This window comes from Pelobates fuscus, chromosome 6 (genome assembly GCF_036172605.1).
Source record: "Pelobates fuscus isolate aPelFus1 chromosome 6, aPelFus1.pri, whole genome shotgun sequence".
Lineage (NCBI taxonomy): Eukaryota > Metazoa > Chordata > Amphibia > Anura > Pelobatidae > Pelobates > Pelobates fuscus.
The window spans coordinates 122,286,861-122,312,376 of NC_086322.1; the positions used below are offsets into that span (position 1 = coordinate 122,286,861).

General features: G+C 40.4%; 1 protein-coding gene across 5 annotated transcripts in view; it reads left to right on the forward strand.

Annotated features, from left to right (window-relative positions):
- Positions 1 to 25,516, forward strand: part of NPY1R (neuropeptide Y receptor Y1) — a 97,447-nt gene that overhangs the window by 70,292 nt on the left and 1,639 nt on the right. For 4 of the 5 annotated variants that reach the window (XM_063460027.1, XM_063460028.1, XM_063460026.1 and 1 more), the window contains exons 2-3: positions 3,155 to 3,261; positions 24,344 to 25,186. In XM_063460027.1, coding sequence (XP_063316097.1) covers positions 24,497 to 25,186 — 690 coding nt within the window. In that variant the 5' untranslated portion in view covers positions 3,155 to 3,261; positions 24,344 to 24,496. The remainder of the gene's footprint in view (positions 1 to 3,154; positions 3,262 to 24,343; positions 25,187 to 25,516) is intronic. The other variant, XM_063460030.1, reaches the window with a different exon arrangement.

The following is a 25,516-nucleotide window of genomic DNA, read 5'->3' on the forward strand; positions in this document are numbered from 1 at the left end:
TGCATGAAATCCCCCTTGTTCAAACCCAAGGAACGAATTTGGTGCCTGAATGAAGTGGCCTCAACAATCAAAGATTCACTAACCCACTACTTCGCGGACAACGCTACAACAGATATGACCCCAACGGTAATTTGGGAGGCACACAAAAGTGTGATACATGATAAGTTAATCGCCAAAGGAGCAGGCAGGACAAAGGCCAGGGAGGCGGAACTTCAGTTGTTGCTCAAAATTTTAGCCTAGTTAGAACAGAGACATAAACTAATGTTGACAGACGCGGAATTCAAAATCCTCCTGGATGCCAGAAAGAGCCTGACGACACTGCTCTCCCAGCAACAACTACACAAGCTGCAGAAATCCAGATGCTTTTTTTGCGAGCACTCGAACAAATGTGGGAGAATACTAGCGAAAATACTGAGGGAAAAAACAAGAATGATTCCACATGAATAGGATATGATTAGGGTCTCAGGGGCACACAGAACACCCCACAGAGATGACAGAAGCCTTCAGATTATTACAATGCCCTATATAATTTACGGGAGGCAAATCCTCTCAGGTGGAGGCCGCTCGCATAGCCAATGCCGACATGTATCTCTCCACACATGTTAAGAAGAAACTCTCAGTGGAGATGATGGCAGCACTGGATGAAGAGATTACCATTGGGGAATTACAGGGGGCCATCAAAACATCCAAAACATGCAAAGCGCCAGGCCCAGATGGCTTCTCCCTGCGATACTATAAGAAAATTGGGGAAGCACTGCTGGCAGTGTTTAATTCCCTACTGCAGGGAGAGAAGCTGGGGATGGAGTTGCTGACGGCACATATCACCGTTCTCCCAAAGGAGGGTAAAGACCCCGAGATATGTGCTAGTTACAGGTCGATTTCTTTATTGAACTCTGACTGCAAACTACTAGCCAAGGTCCTGGCGGCCCGCTTGAAACCAGCCCTAACATCTCTGATTGGCCCGGACCAAATCAGCTTCGTCCCTGGCCAAGAAGCCAAGGACAAGTCCATTCGACTCCTGAACATGATACCTCCACTTATCCATATCTTCTGGGAATGCCCACACCTGGTCCCCTACTGGAGGAAGATCTTTGACACTATGGCACAGGTGGTGGACGAGGGAGTGAACTTCAATCCTGCAGAGATGTTGCTGAACAAATCTAGTCTGTCAGTCTTACGATACAAAAAATCACTCTCGAGGCATTTGCTTAATGCAGCAAGATCAATGATCCCACTATCTATGCACCAGAGAATAAAGCATAGAGGGAGCCTAGGGTCCACCACAGAATTCTGAATGCCGACGGGATCCCCAGACAGGGTTAGGGCTGAGCTGGAGGGTGGAACATCAATAAAATGGACAACACTCACCCGCAAGCCGGAAATACCCAGCACAGGCCCACACCTGCACCACAGCACCCCCCCTTCACCACAGCACCCCCCTTCCTCCTTTCCCCCCTCTTTTTTTCCCTTCCCCCTCATCTTCGTTGTTCACAGCTCATCACCATTAACTTACTTCTCTCTTCTACTCTTCTCACTCCAACACTTCTTGGGACTCAGATGTGTTGCCCACACAGACGAGTTCCACCTTACACGCACACAGCACTAATTGGCAGAGCCAGAGGCCGCGCAAGTCACATGGGTCAGATGGGAGAGATCCTCCTGGGATAGCGTGCAGCTGGATACTTAGGTCACCATACAACAGACCAGGATATCGGAAAGAGGGGTAGGATTAGGCCCCCTCATGGGTAGGGTGTCATGACTTGTACAAGGACCTAACACACTGAGGCATGGGACGACGCTGATAGGGGGAAAGACAGCCACCGATTGGCTACTCGCCCAGGACTGCAAGGCTACATGCTATCCCACTATCACAAGTACACCACACTACAACAGACGGAGCGGGTTGATCAACCAACCGCTCGCCATTACCGAGACAACTCTTGACAGACCTAGGCAAATATAAGAAAGGGGGACATGCGCCAAAAGCCAAACCCAGCACGTACATAATCCATAGGCTACTTAGATGATACCTGGAGTTTGAGCCACGGACCTGCTAGCTGCTCCCCAGAAAGTGCTATTAGACTAACACGAGATAAGGCCCAAGAGGTCATGATGGTGAACAGTAGGATTTGGAGCCATTCATCAAGCTACACTGGACCCAAGTTCTAAAGTGCTGGAGATGTACAACCTCCCACATATGTATGTTTCAGAATTCTTCATAAACATGTATATGAGTAGCGTTATGTAATATGCCAGCTGGTACATACTACCTTGTTACTTCATCCCTGTAATTTCCTCTTGAAAAAGTAATTTAAAAAAAGAAAGGTTGACAAAAAAAAAATCATATAGCAATGTTTTGCTCACTTAATTGGATCTCTGCTGGGCTCAAATGCTCCCTGATTGCAAAGTGACATGCTTTCACCAGAAATATATTATAACACTCATGTTGTCTCTAGTGAATAACTATGGAACATAGGAAAGTTCAGCAGTAAAAACTGGGGACCAAGTTGGAAGAACATATCTTTACTGTTTTTGACTCAAGGAGGAGATAGGAAAACCATTGCAGTGCAATATATCTGATTTATCTTGCAGTCATAGGTTCTTCTTTTCTTCCCACACTATCAGCAATTTGCTGGAAAGAATGGTTGCTCCATACACCCAGCATCTTACTATCAACCAGAGCAAACCTTCCATGTTCCCCGGTTATTCTGACACTGACTGATAGATGCATAGCTGGTCATAAAACATATGCTTACAGCATCAGGAGCATGTGTATCATGACCAGCTATGCATTGAAAGCCATCCCCAGTAAATATGTGTTTACTATGAAAAAGCTGGCCATTCCTGCCATAGAAAATAATGACCAAGACCAACAGTGTTTATTTGGTGCAGCTACTAGCCAGAAGTGGCTTAGTAAACACTTTTAAAATCTAGATAACTCTTCATCATTACATTGAAATACCTGTTCAATCTAAAGATAAAAACATGGTAATTTTGTTAAAAAAAATCGAGATTCTTTTTCTACAGCAGAGTCTCTTTAGATTCACTAATAATTTGCTTTGTCATATTGAAAAACCTACTGCACCTGCTTACAGTACAGTTTTGTCTGGTTACAAAGATATGCCTTTATCAATGTACACTTTATTCATTTTAGGGAGAACAAACACCAGGACTTCTGTTCATAATTTCCCTGCAACCAGGCTGCATTTTTGTGCAAAATAAAATAACTAAAGAATCAGAAGGATGTATTACAGTTTGCAGGTAAGATGGGTTAATATTTTTCTGCATGTTTACCCAATAAAACATTTAACTTTAAGATTAAAGGTAAAATGACAATTTTACAGAGGTTTAGAAAAAAACAAAGTGGTATTTATTAAATTAATGATAATAGAATGTGATGCAAAATTGTCATCAAAATGGAACAGTCATCATGGAAACGAATGGAATATTACTGTTGAATCTGTTTCCATGGTTATTTCTCCACATTTAGAATGTTGTACTTCTATTAGCAATTCTTTTAAAAACTCTACCATAGTTTTCAAATAAATCCTTTGATGTCATTTTCATAAAAGCATGATTTGGAGTTAAAATTTTTGTAAGCTGTGTTGAATCCTGCATAATAAGTAACATCTAGAAGGTAAAAAGTAGGATTGGAAAATGTCTAAATTCAGCTTGACAAAGACCACTTGGCAGGTCAAAATGTTGCTTTTCTTTTTTTTGGACCATTAAAATTGCCTGCCGCTTGAACACACTGAGTTCCTGGAGATTTTCTTTTTTGTTGCCTTGTCATTGTGGGATTGCTGGTCCTGGGTGCGGGTGCCCGCTGGAATTGAGTGTGGCTCCTATCTGCATTTTTAGAAATGTCTTAAGTATAATCAAATGTCTAAATAAAGGAAATACATTTTATGAAACTAAAACACAAGGTTAATACTGGTCATTAAGCATAGTATGTATATTTAACAAACTACCTGATTATATCTGCACATAAAAATAATGATTCTTCAGTAACAAAAGTAAAACACAAGATACTGTGTTACAATGAATCATTTGTTAGTTGAAAACCAATATATTTCTTGTAATACATTTGAATAAGAAACACAACTACTGTGATGCAATGTAAATCTGCTTGGATATTCTGTGCCATCATCTGAATCACAGCTTTGCATTCAAATTGCTAAATAACTGTCATATTATAAATAGATTGGAACCAGCTTGTGTTTTTTATTTCTTTCCTTAAAAGGGACTGTAACACAAGACCTGTCTTTCTCAAGATTTAACATTTAACACTGTGGAATTTCCAGACACATGTTTCCTTTACTGTAATACAGAACACGACTACAGATAATACTGAAGTTAAATGACAAGGCTGTTTCATTTAATAAGTAATTTTTAAATGTCCATTCAACATATAACTTGTCCCCGATACATATCCTGCTGTTGATCAAAATTTACCTAAAGGAACATAATGTTAAAAATAAATATGTTTATGTTTAATGTTAAAGCTTACAATATTGCCCCCTCCCTTAAAGAACAAAAATCACTATAAAACACTCTATGCCTCCTGTGAAGTCATGAATACTAATGAATGTAATGAATGTTGGCCAATTCAATGCTTCTCATAAAGAAGAACTGGTTACATAAGGCACATTAGCAGCACTCCACCAACTGAATCCTTTTCTGTAAGAAGCATTGAGAGAATTTAGTGTTGTCATGCTGTCAGCGAGGATATTAATTGTGAAGAACATTGATGGCATGGGTTGTGATAAATGTACTCTTTTCTTTCTCTGAAATTTTAATATTTTACATTGTCTGCACAAAGAGAAAGATGGTTTGGGATCGATGCTTAGACGTTCCCTTCAAGAGAGAGTTATTTTATAAATGCATTATTTTATAGAGCTGAAATATAATTAAAATTTTAATATATTTATTGTTTCTATTACAACATATGTGTTGTTTAGTTTTATTATATATATTTATCATTTAGATTAATTTTAGCTCATTTTTTTATAGTGTATAATGGTATAAATCATGAATATCACTAAAGATGACTTTGCTCATTCTAGACATGTACACAGCTGGATAATTCAGTTCACCCAAATTAATTAATGTCTAAACCATTGGCAACAAAAGTGAGTACCATTATTTTCAAGCACTGCCTTAACCCTAATGGGCATGGAGTTCACTAGAGCTTCACAGGTTGCCACTGGAGTCCACAGAGCTGGTGGATGTTAGAGACCTTGCGCTCCCCCAACTTCCATTTGAGGATGCCCCACAGATGCTCAATAGGGTTTAGGTCTGGAGACAAGCTTGGCCAGTCTATCACCTTTACCTTCAGCAAGGCAGTGGTCATCTTGGAGGTGTGTTTGTGGTTGTTATCATGTTGGAATACTGCCCTGTGGCCCGGTCTCCAAACACAGAGGTGTGTTTGTATGTAGTGTTAACTTTTTAATGCAGGAGTGTGTTTGTTTTGTAGTACTGAAGTTTGAATGCAGGAGTGTAGTTTTGTGTAGTGTTGGCATTTGAATGAGATGTATACACATATATTAAGGTCAGCTGCATCATAAAGCAGGCTGTAAAAGCCAGCCCTGCCTGAAACCAAGCATCTGGTCATTTTGCCTGTTTGGTGTTTCCTGCTGGATCTCTGCTTCGCTACTGACTGATTTCCTGGACTCTGACCTCTGCCTGCTTTACCGACTACTTTACTCTGCTGCCAGCCCTGACTTCTGCTTCTCGTCTAACCCTGCCTTTGGATTTCCCCTTTATCTGTACTGCGCTTTTGGTTTTTGCCTCCTTCCTGTGCCATCTCCTGCAACTGGGCTCCAACTCCTGGTAAACTGTTACATAAGTCCCCAGGTGACTGTTACATATACACACACTGACATACATGCATATATACAGACACATATACACACACTGACACACATGCAGACACGGACACACAGACACAGACACACCGAAACACAAATGCAGATACAGACACACAGATACAAACACTGACACACATGCAGATACACACACTGACAGCATACAACATACAGTTACAGAGATACACACAATGACAACATACAGATATACAAATTGACTACACACACACACATATATATATATTTATATTTATACATATATATATATATATATATATATGTGTATATATATATGTATGCAAGGAACACAGAAATAGAAACTTGTATTCCTGACACTATAGGTTTAAAAATAGCCGTTTAGGTCCCCCCCCCTGTTAAAAAAGGTGCAGCCTAGGTCTCCTCGTGGCTGTCCCTGCCCCCAATTTTTAATTATCTCAAACAATCCAATATCATAGAAATGTATTGGAAGGCAAATGCGCGGTAAAATGCCATACTGCGCCAATCGGCATCTCCTCATAGAGATGCATTTAATCAATAGTTTGCATGTGTGCAGGGTCAGAGTGCAGGGTCAGAGTGCACGGTCATGTGTGTACAGTCTGTAAATATAGGGGTGAATGTGCTTAAATGCCGGGGAGTTAGTGTGATTTAATACAATAATAATAACCACCACTAAATCACATTAGTAGTAATTGCAGGGGGGATAGTGGGTGCAGGAGATGGTTAGGGGCCGTAGTGGATGCAGGGGGGATAGGGGCTGTAATGGTAGCAGGGTGTCAGGATTACAGTATGATTCAGCACGTAGAATTGTGTAACACAGAGGACTGATAGGTAACGTATACCGGACCTTAGAATGGCCGGACTAACGTACCAAAGAATAGTCAGAAATAGCCGAGTTCAAGGAATACAGAAAGAGACACAAATACCCCGCCTGTGGATCTGATTGGTTGTAACTGGCCATTGACCCCAAAGGCAGTTACCAGGTTCCTATTTGCATCATTGCTGCTCTGCACAACTTTTCCTGTCAGGACAGTATATGCCATTAATCAAATTTTTATGTGCAGATGAATATGGGACACAGGGAGGATAAGGGATTTAGTGGCATGGGGGCATAGGGGATAAAGGTGAGGGAATAAGGTGGAGGCAGTGGGAAAGAGGCTGTAGTGGGTATAGGGGGCTGGAGTTAATAGGGGTTGTAGAGGGGGCAGGGAGTATAGGGGATCTAGAGGGTGCCTGGGGGTAAGAGCTGTAGGGGATGCAAGGTGAGGGGGATAGCGACGGTAGTGGGTGCAGAGGTTGATAGGGGCTGTAGTGGGTGCAGGGAGTATAGGGATCTAGAGGGTGCCTGGGGTAGGGTGTGTAGTGGGTGCAGAGGGGTAGGTGCTGTAGTGGGTGCTGGGGATAGGGGCTGTAGAGGGGGAAAGGAGGTATGGGCTGCAGGGGGTAGAGGCTGTAGTGGGTGCAGGGGTTATAGAGGATCTAGAGGGTGCCTGGGGGTAGGGGTTGTTGTGGGTGCAGGGGGGTATGAACTGTAGTGGGTATAGGGGGCTGTAGTAGGGTAATGGGAAAATAGGGGCTGGAGAGGGGAGTATTAGTTGTAGTATGTGCAGGTTGGTAGGGGTTGTAGTGGGTGCAAGGGTATAGGGTTTTAGAGGTGTCTGGGGGTATGGACTGTGGTGGGTGCAGGGGGTAGGGGCTGTTGTGGGTGCAGTGGGTAGAGGTTGTGGTAAGTGCAGGGGGTATAGGGGGCTGTAGTGGGTGATAAGCAATAGTTGTGGGTGCCTGGGGGTAATATGTGTATGTGGGGCTTTGGTTGGTAATGGGGTGGAGTTTAGGAGCAGTTAAGGGGCTGTAGTGGGGGAGATGCTAAAAGCGTTTTTAAAGAAGAAAAAAAAAGATACAAAAAGATACATATATATTTCCCCCTTCCCTGAGTCTTACCTTGGCCAGAGAGAGGGGGCTTCCTTATTCTGCGTGGGAAGCTTCATATGCCTCATGCTTCCTGTAACACAGATCAGAGCATGACATGATGTTTCTTCCTGAACCAGCCACACGGAGCTGCCCTGAGCAGTGTTACTGACAGCCTACATGCTCAGTGTGGCTGTGTTCCTCTTCTTGCAGAGGCTCTGCTGAATTCACATTGAGACAGGCACACTGAGGGGCAGCATAGTGGGTCTTTGGGAGCAGATTATTAGCAGCAGGGGCCCGCAGGGGCCCACAGAGAGCTGTGTAGGCTTCTTACTGAGTGCAGGCTGGCTTCGGAGATTGTTTAACTTCCCAGCTCAGCCATTACTGCACTGCAGCAGGGGCAGGCCCCCAAGATTTATATTTAGATTATATTTGTCACTTCTCACTTGATCTGTGAATAAAATGAGCATTTAGCAGCTGTTCCTGAATCACCAATTTTCTTTTATTTTCACGTTTTGATTGGACAGGAGATGTTGCCCACATCATTGGACATACCTCTTGTCCATCATGCCAAATTAAGTTGTTATTGGCCCTCCCTTGCCTTCCTCTTCATTTCATCCTCCTTTTATTTTAAAATAACATTTTGCACTAGTCATTTGTTCGACTTTACTTCCGAATGGTGCTTTAGAGATATGGATTTTAGCTATGCAGGCAAATCCCAATTCGGTGGAATCCAAATGCACAAGTCTCCTCTTTCCAGTAATCCAGACTTGTAATGTATAATGCTAGTCTTGTTATTACAAGTATTACTTGCATGTATATATTTTTGTTATTTACATTGATACCAGCATACCGTTATTTTTTTATTGGTGGTTCTTGATAGAGGTAGATTTATATATTGGCTATACAAGGCTATTTTTCTGATGCTCAGACATTGCATATTTACAGACAAATGTGCTTTTTACATTAGAATTTTATACCCTTGAATTTTTCACTACATAACACACAGAACTGGAGTCTATTGAGAAATGTGCCTAGAATTTAGCATTACAGTTTTACAGAGAATTTGAAGATAAAACTGAAAAATGTAGCACCGATGATAGACTATAAATCAGTGATTGCTAACTTTGGCATCCCATATGTTGTGAATTACCCATGATGACGAGTTAGCTTTATGCATGTGAATACAATAAAAATAAAACAAAGCAGGGGGTAGTCATTTGTTAACTGTTTTAATTAAAATCACATGTTGTTTTTTGTGTGTAAGTTAACCTGTTAATTTATTTTTTCAGAGTTACAATCACTTATAGTTTTATATAAACTTAAAACCCTAAGCAATTAGCTATAAAAAAAACATAGTATTTAACACATTCCCTTCTAACACAGTATATATATATATATATATATATATATATATATAATGGAAAATTTATTCATACTTACCGTAATTTTCTTTTCCTGGCTATTATTCATGGCAGCATATACACATGGGTTAGCTCCTCCCCTTACAGCCGATAGGACAGGAAAACCACCAAGGTTTTAAAAGGAGGCTCCATCCCTAAGGTCCTCAGTCAGTTTACAAGCTCTACAGTACATAAATAGAGACATTAATGGGTGGGAAGTATATGCTGCCATGAATAATAGCCAGGAAAAGAAAATTACGGTAAGTATGAATAAATTTTCCATTTTCCAGGCTAATCATGGCAGCATATACACATGGGGAATACCCACGCTTACAAAGGGAGGGACAGAATAGCCAATCAAATAATCAGAATAATTCAACATAGATAGAAGAATTAACTGAGTTAAGTACTTGAGTACCAAATTGTGCATCATAGACTGTTTTAACGAACAGTATGAAATGCCAGACAAACGTGTCTAAAGAGGTTCGAATGCTAGCTAACAAAAAGTGTCAGCGGAAACCATTACCATGGCAACCCATGATGCTGCAACAGCATGAGAGGAGAGTGCCCTGATACCTTCCAGCACAGGTAGAGAACGGACGTGACGTCCAAATTGTGCCTCACGAATTACTTCAATGTCCAATATGTAATGCAGGACAAACTAGTTCAAAGAGGTCCAAATGCCAACTTTACAAAGTTTCAGCAGAGACCATTGCCATGGAAGCCCACGAGATGCTGTAACAGTACTAGTGGAGAATGCCCCAAATCCTTTGGTACAGGTAGAGAATGGCACTGAAAGGCTCTCACTTTAGGCAGGATCTCTGGTGCTACCAGCAAGACAACCATATCCTGTTGAAATTCAGTGAATGGGGGTACACAGGATCAAGCCTGGAGTTCACCCATTTCCCTTGCTGGGGTACTAGCCACGAGCACTTTCTGTGCTACCACCATGAAAGCACCTTCTAGAGGTTTGAATAATGGTTCAGTCAGGGCCCATGAGAGCAGTGGTACGTCACACATTGGCTTCACCACACTCCGTGGAGGCATGATTTCATTCAATGCCTATATGAAGCAAAGTGCAGCTAAGTGCACACATTCACCTTGCTGAGGTACAAGTCACCAGCAACAGCAACGTCTGGGCTAAAATCATGGAAGCTCCTGCTAGAAGTTCAGTCAGAGTCTGTGAGACCAGTGGTACGTCACATATTGGTTTCAACACCCTCAGCGGAGGCTTGAGTTCAATTGTTGCTTACATGAAGCAAAGCACAAGGGATATCAACGCTCAATCGGTACCCTTCAGTACAGGTAGAGAATGACCTAGATAAGCATTCACCATAGGCAGGATCTTCAGATGCCAAATGCAAGATGACCATATCTGTTGAAAAGTAGTGAAAGGGGGTTCACAGGATCAAGCCTGGAGTTCACCCATTTTCCTTGCTGGGGTACCAGCCACCAGCACTTTCTGTGCTACCACCATGGAAGCTCATTCTAGAGGTTCGAATAATGGTTCAGTCAGGGCCCGTGAGACCAGTGGTACGTCACATATTGGCTTCACCACACTCAGTGGAGGCATGATTTCAATCAATGCCTATATGAAGCAAAGTGCGGCTAAGTGCTCCTCTAGAGTGTTATAACACAGAACCTTTCAAGGCCTGAACGAGGAGTAATTCCAACAGACAAAAGCATGTCAAGCTTAGTAAAGCCTGTATAGGATTGTAAGAGGATCTCAATGACCGTCTCAGGGATGCCTATACTAATATGGACCCCTGCATCAACACCAGAACTTGAGGATCCTGGTGTGTCCTTGGGCCTTGTAATAGGTCTGGACATACAGGAATTTCCCTTGGAGGTTCCAGAATCATCTTATTCATCATAGGAATTTGAGTCGACACGGTCTTCCACTGTCACCTTTTGCATTGCCTTCTTAGGAAAGTCGAAAATAGGAAAATATGTACATCAGACTAAAATTCTAAATTTGAGTCAGTGTATCCTGAACCTGAGCATTCTGGTCCTAGCATGTAAAAAATACTTCTGGACCTGGTAGGTCCAAGAAATGGCCATCAGATCTATGTAGGGTATCAGACAATCTGCGTCAACCCTGAGGATATGTCAGGACCTGGTTGCCAATCCACCTTGTCCACAGTTATTCAGCTCTAGCAAACAGCCATTGTATTCTGAGCCACTGGTTGTTCTTCTGTGCCCTGATTATGGGCTGGAATTCCATCAATACGTATCTGTGAGACCCATCTTGGTAAATATAGGATACAGTTGCATTGATTTTTGAGCAAATTTGGACCCACTAATTCTTCAGCAAGCATCTGAAGTGAAGAAGAACCTTGAAAATGACTCTTAGTTCCATACAAATGAATGGAAATATTGTGCAACATGTTCCAAACACTGTGCAACCAATCTTATAAAAACTGGAATTCGAGCTAATAATCGACCAATGAGGTTCTGTTCACAGGAAACTCAGAGATCTAATCCCTCTTTCAGCTGCCAGGGAAGGTGTAACTCCACTGATGGGGGACATAGTAAGTGGCTGACTCTAATAATCTTTCTCTTGTTGGATCAAGATAGGAAGGATCTGTAAGGAATCCAGAGATGCCATTGGGCCCATCTGACAAGTCTGCTGGTGGAAGCCAGGATTCCTAGTAGTTGTATCTATTTTCTTGCTGTTACCAAGCAGAAATGAAGAAACTGGGAGAGAAAACCTTTACAATCTGTGGAACTGTTCCTGAGATAGGGAAAAGCAGAGCATAGAATTTTCCACTCGGGAATGTCAACCACTGAGCTGGTCTGAAACTGCTTTTCTTGATATTCATCAAGCAGCCAAACTTTAGGAGTTATGAAAGAACTATATACCTCTGTGTGCCTGCCTTCTGAGGGTCTAAGGCTATCAGAAGTAGATCCTCCAGCTAATGGAACCAGGTGGAGTTCTGGACTCTCAATAACACTATAAGCACATATAAAGATTCTTGGGGCCACATTGAGGCCAAATGGTAGGTTCTCTTCTGAGCTAATGCCGAAGATCTCTGCAGATTGGACTGAAAATAAGCATCCTTGAGATATATAGAGGTAAGGAAATTATCCTTCCAGATTGCTTGAGATATGGATCTGCTTGACTCCATCCCGAAGACTCTGACATTCAGCCTCTTGTTGGCCCCTCTTATGTCCAATGTAGGCTTTCCTGTGCTTTTCCTCTAAGCACCAGAAGAGAGGCGAAACTTGTCCCTGGAACTGCTCTTGTTCTGGGACCTAAAAAAAAAAATATCACCTCTTCGTCCAGAAGGCTTCTTCCTTCAGTGCTTTACCTTTTGATTCATTGGTCTTAATACTCCTGTTGGTATGGGGACTCCTGTGCCCGTTAAGAAAAAACTCCAGTCTATATCAATCTGGACCATGGATACCACACAAGCCCCCAGAGTATGATGAGCCCCAAAACGACTGCGTTATAGCTCCATTAGAACCTTGAAAGGCAGGTTTACCAACTGCCATGAGTCACCTCTGGAGTATTCCCTGCAGGGCCAGTAGCTCCATGTATCTCAGAAACACTGGTCACTGGAGGTTCTCCGGTCTGACTATGACTATGAGGAGCTGGGATCCTTGGAACTTCCATCCTAAGGTACCAATATCTTGCAGCCCTCCTTCGCCTTTTCAATGGAATTATCCAAAGTTTCCCCAAACAGCACCACCCCTTCAAATAGAATGGTGTAGAGGGCAGACTTTGAGGATGAGTCATCATCCCAGAAATAGAACCATAATGCTTTCCTAGCTGCTATAGATAAAGCCATTTGATCCAGAGAATATCCTAGTTACATCTAGGGAAGTTTCTGTGAAGAAGTCAGTTGTAACCTGAAGACTTCAGACTGCCTCTTCAATCTTGGCTTTTAATATCTCTCTCCATAGTAGCCTTGAGATCTTTAATCACACATTTCATGTTTGTAGAAACAGCAGCGGAAGTCACAGCTGGCTGGCCTCCTGCAATGGTAGGCGTAAAATTTTGGATAGGTCTGCGTCCACCTATGATCCATAAGTGTGCAACTTAGGTGGTGTAGTTCTGGGGTTGGAAATAACTTCCTCCACAGGGTAAAGCCTGGCCTCTTTTCTTACCCCTAAGGCCTCTGGAACTTACTTTGTAAGCCCTGCCTGCATGTCATGTGGCTGCACAGTGATAGGTCATGCTGAAGCGACAACCTTCTGGAGGAAGTCAGTGCATAACCGATTCCTTCCACTGTTTTCACCTCATAACCAGATCTTGGTGAAGAATCAGACACCTGACAAATAATAATAACTAAATATTACCTGTGGTAAGTATTAAGAAAAAATGTGCACTGTTAAATTCTATAAGAAACCAGCAAAACAGCTTTAAAACAGGCTGAAGACAGCACTTATCCATGTCTGGAGACACTGCAAATACTTACCAAATAAGTGTGGTAGGTTTACTGTACTTTTCCCTTTATTTTAGGCACTTTCTGGCAATTGCCCTTATCCAAGATGGCTGCCACAACTTGTATTCCCACAATGCAAGTCATCTGTATTAGGCCCAATAAGGCACAAACTGCACACATGTGGGCCTATTCCGAGTGTGTTTGCTGTTTAGAGACCAGGGAGAGGACTCCTTCTGAAGCCTACATGGCCCCGAAACACCCAGGGTACCGGGAATAAATCACTGGGACCGAGGGGAAGCAAAACAGATAACAAAAGTGCCTGCAAGGGAGTTGAAAAGGCAACCACGTGCAAAAAGTCAAAGTTTAAAGGCACCACAGTCTAAAGGCCTCAAGATATAAAAGGTAACACAGTTTTCAAAATGTATCACAGTTTTAAATATATCAGTCTTCAAATGCACTGCAGTTTTCCAAATGTACTGCAGTTTCAATACATGCAAAAGTATTAAATGCAAATTTAAATGAAACAGTTTTAAATGCCACACAGCTGAAATGCAACAGCTTAACCCCTTAAGGACATATGACATGTGGGACATGTCATGATTCCCTTTTATTCCAGAAGTTTGGTCCTTAAGGGGTTAAATGCTTCCTAGCAAAAGCACAACCGCATAATGTACCACAATCTTAAAAATAAGGTACAGCTGTATAATGCACTAGTTTAAAGATATCAAAGCTTAAATGCATCACAGCATAAAAGTACAACTGCATAATGTACTACAGTAAAACAGGCAAATAAAGTAATGAAGATAAAAAAAACATACATGTCCGTAAGTTAAGGGAGCAAATTGCTCACGTCCTAAGGGCTGTAGGACAGGAAAAAGACTGAGGACCTTAGGGATGGAGCCTCCTTTTAAAACCTTGGTGGTTTTCCTGTCCTATCGGCTGTAAGGGGAGGAGCTAACCCATGTGTATATGCTGCCATGATTAGCCTGGAAATATATATATATATATATATATAAGAATTATTTAATTTAATGTCTGTATTTCTTTTAATATATGTTTTAGTTCCTTTATACAGTAGGTAATAACATTTGCTTCAATAAAAATTATGTTTTTATGTCAGGAGAACAATGTAAAAAGTGTTAAGCAATGCCAACAAAAGAATACCATTTGTAGTCGGATTAAAATAATTTAAATTTGTATTTATTGTTATAATTTTGTCAAATTTACTTTCCATTGTCCTTCCAGTCTTACTACCCACAAGTTAAGCTTGATGCCCATCTCCAAAGCGACTCTGACTACTCTCCTGTTTGCCAAGACAACATGAATTGAAAATAAAAAGGACAGACAATTCCTAGATACTGTATTTGTGCATCACCAGGCTGTTAGAATCAAGAAATATTTTTATCAACACATTAGGACCGTAATTATGCTGAACTTACAGGATGGATGAAATCTTAACCACCATTAAAATTATATTTGATTTTGAGCTGCCTAGTATCAGAAACCATCCAGTCTCATGAGCTAATTATTTGTCCTAGGAAAAGAGTGTATGCTTTCCAGGGATGACGCTCACCCCTTCTTATGACTTTTGTCATGATGTTTTATAAAAAATAAGGTTTGGGTTGCCAGAAATGAAGAAGGTCTAATGTCAGGAGACAATCCACTGATCCATCTGATTTAATAAGAATTTGTCTGAGGAGTGGACAAAGACGCAAGGCTGTGACAGGCTAGACAGGAAGCCTTACGAGATACGGGAATATGAGGCACCATTTATGCCATAACAAACATTCTGTTCCTCTTTTAACAAAGATCTTCAACATTAATGATGATTGATTCAGAAGGAAATTATTGATATTGGAGCACATACCACTAAATTAGAATATATAATATATAAAATAAATGGAAACACACAGTGAATTGATGGATAAGGTCAGGAACAAAGATTTGAAAAACTTGGCACCAAAGACAGCAAATGTGAATCTGCACCAACTTAAGAATCCGTAGTGGGAGTGGCGGAGTCGGTTACCTCAAACCTTTTTCTGACTTCCATGAAGTGTTTTAGGCTATTCTGGAAAATGCAAATACCACTGTTACACTCAGTATAGGCAAGGTTCACTTGTGCAGTAAACCGCAGCCACACACTGTGTATATTACTGAAGGAAGGAGCCTGCAGTTTTGCAATTAACAAAGTACAAGCAGAGTCACAGAAGCATGCAGCAAAGCAAATAATCTGTCTCTGACAAGAAATGGAAAAATAATTACAGTATAGAAAAATATGGCTTCTACCAACTGAAGTAGCATGTGTAGCCACACTGCAAGATGTAGCCAGGCATGGTACAGTGGCGGGCATTTGAAAACATTAAAGCAATCACCAGCATCAACACCACTACCACATTTTAGAGCAGCTGAATAATATGACCAGCATTCAGGGTTAACTTGTGCAGTAAACTGCCACACACAATGCATAGTACTGATTAAAGTAGTTTGCTATTTGCAAAGCACACACAGTGGCTCAGAAGAACACTGCATATCAAATCTGTCTCTTACTATAAATATAATGAAAAATAAATCATAAATCAGGAAAACATTTCTAAATCGATGAATCAAGTGTTACTGACTGTCGAGGCCTGTCGATAGGAGTACTTTAGGGCTGCACCCCGCCAGTTTTATGTGAGGAAACAATGATTTGCAGTAGTTTAGAAGCACTAATATTTTTTTCTGGAGGGGTGGGTGGTAAGCAAAAAATAATAATAATAATTATATATATATATATATATATATATATATATATATATATATATATATATATATATATATAATATCTCTTTAACCCCTTAAGACCGCAGCCAAATGTACAAGTTGTGATCCAAAAAAAAACGTAAACAAAACCTGGCATTTGGGCTATATGTCTATCCAACCGTAATTCACCTCTTTCATATTAAATGCACCCACACTTATTATATATCATTTTATTCAGGGGAAACAGGGCTTTCGTTTAACATCAAATATTTAGGTATGGAACATAATTTAATATGAAACAAATGTAAAAAAAATGGGAGAAAATACAAATGTTTTAAATTGTTTTAGTTCTACGTGACATTTTAACTGTGAATGTCAAAATACTGTTTGCTTTTACTGCAATACAATACACATATTTGTATTCAGCGATGTCTCACGTGTAAAACAGTACCCCCTATGTACAGGTTTTATGGTGTTTTGGGAAGTTACAGGGTCAAATATAGCGTGTTACATATTTCAGTTTTTTCACATTGAAATTCGCCAGATTGGTTATGTTGCCTTTGAGACCATATGGTAGCCCAGGAATAAGAATTACCCCCATGATGGCATACCATTTGCAAAAGTAGACAACCCAAGGTATTGCAAATGGAGTATGTCCAGTCTTTTTTTAGTAGCCACTTGGTCACAAACACTGGCCAAAGTTAGTGTTAATATTTGAAAATGCAAAAAACTAATTTGAACGCAAATTTTGGCTAGTGCTTGTGACTAAGTGGCTACTAAAAAAAACTGAACATACCCTATTTGCAATACCCTGGGTTGTCTACTATTGCAAATTGTATGCCATCATGGGGATAATTTTCATTCCTAGGCTACCATGCAGTCTCAAAGGCAACCTGGCGAATTTTAATGTGAAAAAACTGAAACGCAAACCTTATATTTGACTCTGTAACTTTTGAAAACACCATAAAACCTGTACATGAGGGGTACTGTTATACTCAGGAGACTTCGCTGAACACAAATATTAGTGTTTCAAAACAGTAAAACGTATCACAACAATTATATTGTCAGTGTAAGTGTCATTTGTGTGTGAAAAATGCAAAAAATGTCACTGTCACTGACGATATCGTCGTTGTAATATATTTTACTGTTTTAAAACACTAATATTTGTGTTCAGCAAAGTCTTCTGAGTAAAACAGTACCCCCCATGTACAGGTTTTATGGTGTCTTGGAAAGTTACAGGGTTAAATATAGTGCTAGAACATTTAATTCCCTGAACTTTCGGCCTGGGTTGTCAGGCAGGCCCTGCAAATTGTAATTAATAAAATGACCTAATTATGTAAAATTATTACATAAATATATACGTAGAATTATTATATATATATATATATATGTGTGTATATATATATATATATATATATATATATATATATATATATGTATATATATATATATATATGTATATATATAAACCAGTGATAAAGAGTGCACTCAGGAGGACTTCTTAAGAAAAATATTCGATTTATTTCACAAACGTGCAAACATTCAAAGACGATCAAGTCGACGTTTCAGTCCCCGAAGGACTTTTATCAAGACAGTGAATGGCGGGAAGAGTATATTTTTAAATACGATAAAACTGGATTCTGATTGGAGAGTGAACTATACGAAAGAGAGGTTGTGATGTCATCAGTGCTGTGTCAGAGTTCAGAGAGCATCATCACGGGTAGGGATTAACCACATAAGGTGCAAACCAGTGACAAAAATATGAAAAAGATGTGCGGCCGAGGAACAGATGATCTGCAAACTCGTAATTAAAACACAAGGATGATAGTAAGGATAAAATAAAATAGGATAGAAATGCCACCCCAAAGTGCTGATCTACTAAAGATCTAAGAAAGTAAATACTCATATAGGGAAAATAATATACAATTAAAGCTAGGGTGGCAAAATCCTTTGGAATCCTTTGGAAACCCATACACCCTCAGGTCTCAATGAGGAATTCAATTTCACTCCATTTATTCATTAACACTCCCCAGTTCTTTTTCATCTCTAGGACAAAAGATACCTATGTTCTATCCCCTTTCCCCCTGTGAGTTAACACAACCCACAGTCCACTGATAGCAGTTCTGCTTTCTGACAACCCTTTTTTTCTGTAACCAAGTTATTATCTCTCTGTGCGAACAACAAATTATTTTCTACTCTTTAATAATTCAATTTCACTCTCAATTATAACAAACTGTTTAGTACACTAGCAAAATTGTCAATGCTCTCCATATTCTAATGTATCTAAGCAATTTTGGTATTTAAATTCACTTGGCAATTTACCAATTTCCACTTCTCCTCCATGTATGGATAATGCTAGTCATTTAGCAATCTCTAAGTCTCTCTATTTCTAATTTTTAAAAGACATTTTTGGTTGAATTTTACCAAAAATAGAACTCGAAGGGTTAAATCCAAAAAGAGCACTCAAAGGGTTAAATCATTTACCCCTCCCACCTTAATCATTTGGGACTTCTCATTGACCCACTTTACTGCACCAATGAGATCCAACCCTTCCTCCTATTTAAACTGAACTTGAACAGGAGCTCAGTTCCCCTCTGAAGAGCCAGAGTGGCGAAACGTATGTCAGGGGCTCTCACCTGGCGTTATCCAGCACACTGCATCATCAGTGTCACATTCTATCCCTGCCAAGATTTTCTAACAGGGTTAGACACACGGCAACACTGACTCATCTGCTCTATCTAGAAGCAAGTTCAGCTAAATTTCTCTCTAGCCTGTTTTGGCTTTCTGCTGGGAGTTTGGGACTTTATATCACTGCACTAGCGATCAGAAGAAATCAGGCTTTTTGCTAAGGGGTGCCCTCGAAGGCACGAGTTGCTAGGGTCACTAGTGACAGGCAGATAGTCTCCTTTACTATACACCATATTATCTGCAGTTTTCTCTCCCCCTCCCCTTTTGAGTATCAGTTTTGTATTTGAGCTTTTCAGGAGCTCAGTCATCCTTTCACGCTTTACCAGTATTAGCGATTTAAATACTGCAAATTTACCGGTCTCTCTCAGAACCTTGGTTTAGCAGTCTGAGAATCTGCCAAAAGTTGTTTGGTCAATTTGGCGAATATACCAACTCAGCTACTTACTACCTAAACGTCTGTATATATGTGCATTATAAACGGCAAGCTTATTTCATTACAGACCATCTGCACCAGGCTCTACAAAATATCTGACATAAGTGTTTTGGTAAAACTGTCAATTATACCCATACAGCTACCTTACCGCTATAATGTCTTTTAATAGTGTTTTGAAAACGGCAAGCTCATCTATTTAATGATCATACCGCTTGAACAGACGCCCTGCTATATATACTCAGTAGCAGGAATTTAGTTAGCAGCTTACACCGCTGTATACACTTTGGTGGCTTTGTATCATTAACAGTATAACCCCTTCGACTTTGTAAGTCACAGTGGCTCACTGTTTTGTTCCACTGTCTCCTGGTGTTGCCACATTTGTTATATATATATATTTATATTTGTGTTTTGGTGGGTCACTATACCAACCGCTACTTTTATTTTTAGTTACAATTAAAAGCTACGTTTTATTGTTGGGAATTAACTACCCACTTTTTCCCACTTTAGTTTCCCTCCAGTTTGAGGGAAACCCACTCTATCAGGATTATTTCTACCTATTTTTCATGTCCTTTCTCTCTACGTTCCTTCTATTATTTTGTATTTTTGGTGAATTTATTTCACTAGGGGTTAACCCCCAAGTAGGAGAAATCCACTTATATATCCCTCCCCTCCCCCCCTTTTTGAGGAAAGGTATCTCTCCCAATGCAGGAATTGCTGACCTTAGAAATGGGGCCTTTTAAATTTCTCCCATCAAATACTCCAATGATTCAAAATATTTTATTAAAACATTATTATTGCTGCGTGCACATCAATTCCGAGGTATTGGAAGTCCTTTATCTTTTCTTTAGCAGAGGATGTACTACTATCTTTAATGACTCAAACTTAACATTATGATTTGGCAACAAGGGCATAACTATAATTTATGTTGTTGTAGGGTTATGTGGTTTATGCCTTAAGTTTAATGCCTTATCATTTTACCTTTTTTTCCTTTTAAGTTTGGTTCCTTGTGTGATATTTCCAGTGTTATGTTCTAGGTACTTGTTGTGATGTAATGATAAAGAGAGAGGATAATGGATTTTAGGGCCTATGTTCACTGGTAATACTTGCATGAAAATATAACATTTACTTCTTTCTTTTTCTTGTATCAATGGCAAAATAAAATCTTCAATACATTAAAAATAAATAAAAAGTTTATATATTAATGCAAACCACTCTAAAAGTGTAGGTTAACAAAGATCAATGAGGTGAATTAAATTTTAAAAAAGATTCTGCATTCTAAAGGGTGCTAGAGTAGTAAGCATACAAGAAGTGCACATTAGACTTTGCTCATATAGCCAGCTTTGTATTGACATTTTTAATGAGGAATAATTGAAGTGTCATTAAGAAAACCACCATTTACAGGGATGTTCATGTGTTTACTGTACAAATATACATACCTCTGTTTCTGTGATATTGCACTATTCTTCTCTACCAAGTCAGGAAATACTCTAATCATTTTTTTTATATATTTGGTTTTCAGCTGTAAACATTGATTTAGCCTATAAGCTTGCCCCCTCTCCTATTCATTGGAATATATATATATTATTTTTTTTACAAAAAAGAGCAATGCAAGCAATTTCAGCTGTAACTGGCGTTACCCCTTCCCTTCTGATGAATATGTTTCATTAATAACCTGATGACATTTAAGTACTTTGATATAGAAGTAACGTAGGGGAGACATTGTAAAGTTAGGAACCCTGATAAAACAGGTGGGGAAAAAAGATTCTGAAGAGGAGGAGAGGCATGATAGGAGTGACAAAGACACATACAATTAGTTCTGTATATACTTATTTGGTTGATAGCAGTGGTGTCACAAAGAGGGTGCTGGGGGTTCGGACCACAAGAAGGGGCATTAGGGGGGTGACACCAGGGCTGGACTGGCCTACAGGGATATTTCCTGGTAGGCCACCTGCCCAGGGGGCCCCTGTGTGCTGCAATAAGCCTCAAGACAGCCTGCGCTCCCTTGGGCCGCGGCCAATTGCATGCTTTTGCGACCAGCCACAGCCACAAAAGCATTAAGTATTTCTCCACGCCAGCCGCCGGATAATGACAGCGTATGATGTCATACCCGACGGCTGCGTGGTGGCGGCGCTTTAGTTTGCAGAGTGGCTGGCTATCTCCAGGCCAGCCACTCACTCCTCCTTCCCTCCTGCTCACAGTACCTGCTTGAGCAGGCCTGGATGGAACTGGTGGACAGCTCACCTTGAGGTTGGGGAAGATGAGCTGTAGCATATTAAATTGTGGGGAGGGCAGTATTAAATTGTGGGGAAGGGGGCAGGGTATTGAATTGTAGGGCGGTTGTGAGGAGAGGGGGTAATGTATTGAATAATGAGGCAGTGTATTGAATGGGACAGTGAAGGGGGTAGAAAGAACACTATGGTAGAGGGGAGGGGGAGAAAGATCTCTATGGGATGGGGAGAAAGAAAACTATAGGACAGGGGAGGGGGGATAAATCACACTATAGGACAGGGGAGGGGGAGAAAAAGCACTATGGTACAGGGGAGAGGGGGAGAAAGAATATTATGGGACACGGGAGGGGGGAGAAAGAACACTATGGGACACAGGAGGGGGGGGAAACACTATGGGACACAGGAGGGGGGGGAAACACTATGGGACACAGGAGAGGGGGAAAACACTATGGGACACAGGAGGGGGGGGACACTATGGGACAGGAGTGAGGGGGTAGAGAAAGAACACTATGGGGCAGGGAAGGGGAGAGAAAGAACACTATGGGATGGGGGGAGAAAAAAACACTATGGGATAGGGAAGGGGGAGAAAGAACACTATGAGACGGGGGGAGAAAGAACACTATGGGACGGGGGGAGAAAGAACACCATAGGACAGGGGAGGGGGAGAAATAACACTATAGGGTAGGGGAAAGGGGGGAGAAAGAACACTATGGGACAGGGGAGAGTGGGGAGAAAGAACACTATGGGACGGGGGAGAAAGAACACTGGGACGGGGGGAGAAAAAACACTATGGGACAAGGGAGGGGGAGAAAGAACACTATGATACAAGGGGGGAGAAAGAACACTATGAGACAGGGGAGGGGGGAGAAAGAACACTATTGGGCAGGTGATGGGGGAAGAAAGAACAATATGGGACAGGGGATGGGGAGAAAGAACACTATGTGGCAGGGGAAAGAGAGGAACAATAAGGGGGGCACTAAGTTACAGAGGAGGGAAGGGAAAGGAACACAGGTAAGGGGGGAGAAACATTAATGGGAATGGTGGGCACTAAGAGACAGGCAAGGAGGGGGAAAGAGGAACACTAAGGGACCGGGGAGGTAGAGGAACACTAAAGGACAAGGGAGGGAGGGGAGAGGAACACTAAGGGAAATGGAGGGGGTTAGGGTGACACCGTGAGTTACCGCACTGGGTGACACCAACCCTAGTGATGCCACTGATTAATAGAACTTTATCATTATCTTTCTCAGAATTATTGCCTATTATGCTTGTGCACAGTAAAAAAAAAACTGTTTGGCCAAATAAGTTTGTTTGAAAAAAAATTTCTGTTCAAGTGGACTGAAATTCGTTCATATGGTGTTTCAGTTTGGACCTAATTCAACTATGCAATTGATTAAAAAAAATGATTTTATTGAAAAAAGGCAAGAAATAGATTATTAAATGTACTACAAAATGTATATGTGATATAAATATAATGTATATAAATTTTGCAGTGCACTGATAGGTGCATTTTTCACACTAATGTTTTCCACAGATTGAGTGAGAATAAATAACTAAGAGTGGGGGAAAAGAATAGGTGGCACCGGCCCATGGAGGCACACCCAGCACACCCCGTGTGCACGCCCATGGTGAATTGCATTTCATTTGCACAATTTAAAAATATATGTACAATCGTTTTTATTTTTATTTTTGCTCTATCATTCTTTGTACACTCTACATTACTTTCTGTTTGGTATGAATTAAGAAAACACAGCAAAATAAAACACAAAGTGTTTTTATTATGTTAACCCCATTCCGCCATTACGGTATTCTATGCCGTCCTGCATTCATTGGGCTTTAAAGCCGTGTGGTAACATAGAATGCCATAACGGCTTTCAGCCCCAGGAGCCGCAGTGTACTTACCTTCCATGTTAAAGCTCTCAGAGAGTGATCACTTGTCCGCAATAGGCGTCCATAGAGCATCCTGCTGCTGTAAAATAAAAATACAAAAATATTAGTGATGCCCCACTAAACATAATATCAGGATTTTTATCAGATGTCTTGAGACAAGTCCTGATACAAAGAATGAAATATTGACTTATGTGATTAAACACAAGAAAGAATACTGAAACTCACTATGAAGTCCTCTGGAGTGTAGTTATTTTGGAGATGTATATTGGTGTATAGAGCAGTAGGGCTTAGGGGAGATGCCAAAAGGTGTGTTAGGGAGATGAGAAAAGAGATACAAGAAGATGAAGGGAGGTAGCAGAATAAAATACCAGAATTTGGGGAGTCAGTGTGGAACTCTGTGAGTTAAAGGATTGCATTGGGGATTGATCTAGAATGTGACCTTGAGGTAGGGGGTTATTCATTTTGATATGGGCTTAAGCCCCAGGATATTTTAGAACTCAGCAAATCAACAATGTCCCTGTCTTATACCTCACTATTTTAACTGCATCTGTAAAATGAAAAATAGTCCTCACTACTACAAGCATTAACCCCTTAAGGACACATGACATGTGTGACATGTCATGATTCCCTTTTATTCCAGAAGTTTGGTCCTTAAGGGGTTAAACATGCTATGGGCAACATTTCAAATACCAAGGTACCAGGAGTCCATATAAATGTTTCTTACTGTTAGAACACAATGTTTTCCTTGATAAATTTTTAAATTAAATAAAAAAACAATGATCTAATTTTGCATGTTTTCTTTCAACAGTTTGCACAAATTGCTAACAATATGAAGAGTCGTTGGAAGCTGTGTGGATGACTCCCTGCAGGACAGAAGATATAAACAGATATTTACTGCTGCGCTGAAAGACATACCATCTCTCTTAATTGTTTTGTTTCCTCACACGAACACTGCATAAAAATGAATTTCTCCACATATCAAGAAAACCAGTCCCTTGATACAACCATCCTCGCTAACAGTTCGCTTCCAGCTGCAATTGCTGATGAATGTAGCTTGCCTTTGGCAATTGTTTTTACTTTAGCACTTGCCTATGGAGCTGTTATAATTCTTGGACTTTCTGGAAATTTGGCTCTTATTATAATAATATTAAAGCAAAAAGAAATGCGCAATGTCACCAACATCCTCATAGTAAACCTTTCATTTTCGGACTTGTTAGCAACAATTATGTGCCTCCCTTTTACCCTTGTTTATACCCTCATGGATCACTGGATTTTTGGGGAAGCTATGTGTAAGCTAAATGAGTATGTGCAGTGTATTTCTGTGACAGTTTCCATTTTTTCATTGGTTCTGATTGCTGTCGAACGTCATCAACTGATCATAAACCCTCGTGGATGGAGACCTAGCAATAGGCATGCTTGCATTGGAATCACAGCAATATGGATTGTATCAATAACTGGATCATTGCCTTTCATAATTTATAGCAATTTAACTGATGAACCATTCCAAAACATAAGTGTTGACTTCTATGTTGGAAAATATGTGTGCATTCAACAGTTCCCAAATGAACAATTCCGGCTGTTTTACAACACTCTGCTTTTTGTGATTCAGTACCTGGGACCTCTTTGTTTTATATTCGTATGCTACACGAAGGTAAAGTTTCTGTCTGTGTGTTATGTCACTGTACATATATAAAATAGAAAAAATCCTTGCACTTTTGCCTACTTTAAACAACTTCTTTACATGTCGGGTGCTAGACCATGCTACAGATATACATAATGGAAAGGTGTGCACTCCTAGTCTTCCATAAGAAACTGATTTATTGCTTCCTACCTGAACCTGAAAGGTTAACAAAACATATGCAGAAAGGAGTCAAAAATTCTCTCCCCAATTGGGACTTTCTTCAGGACAGCATGTACATACATATATATATATATATTTATTAGCAGTAGTTTTAAAACAGCTCAGGATCTACCTTTTGGG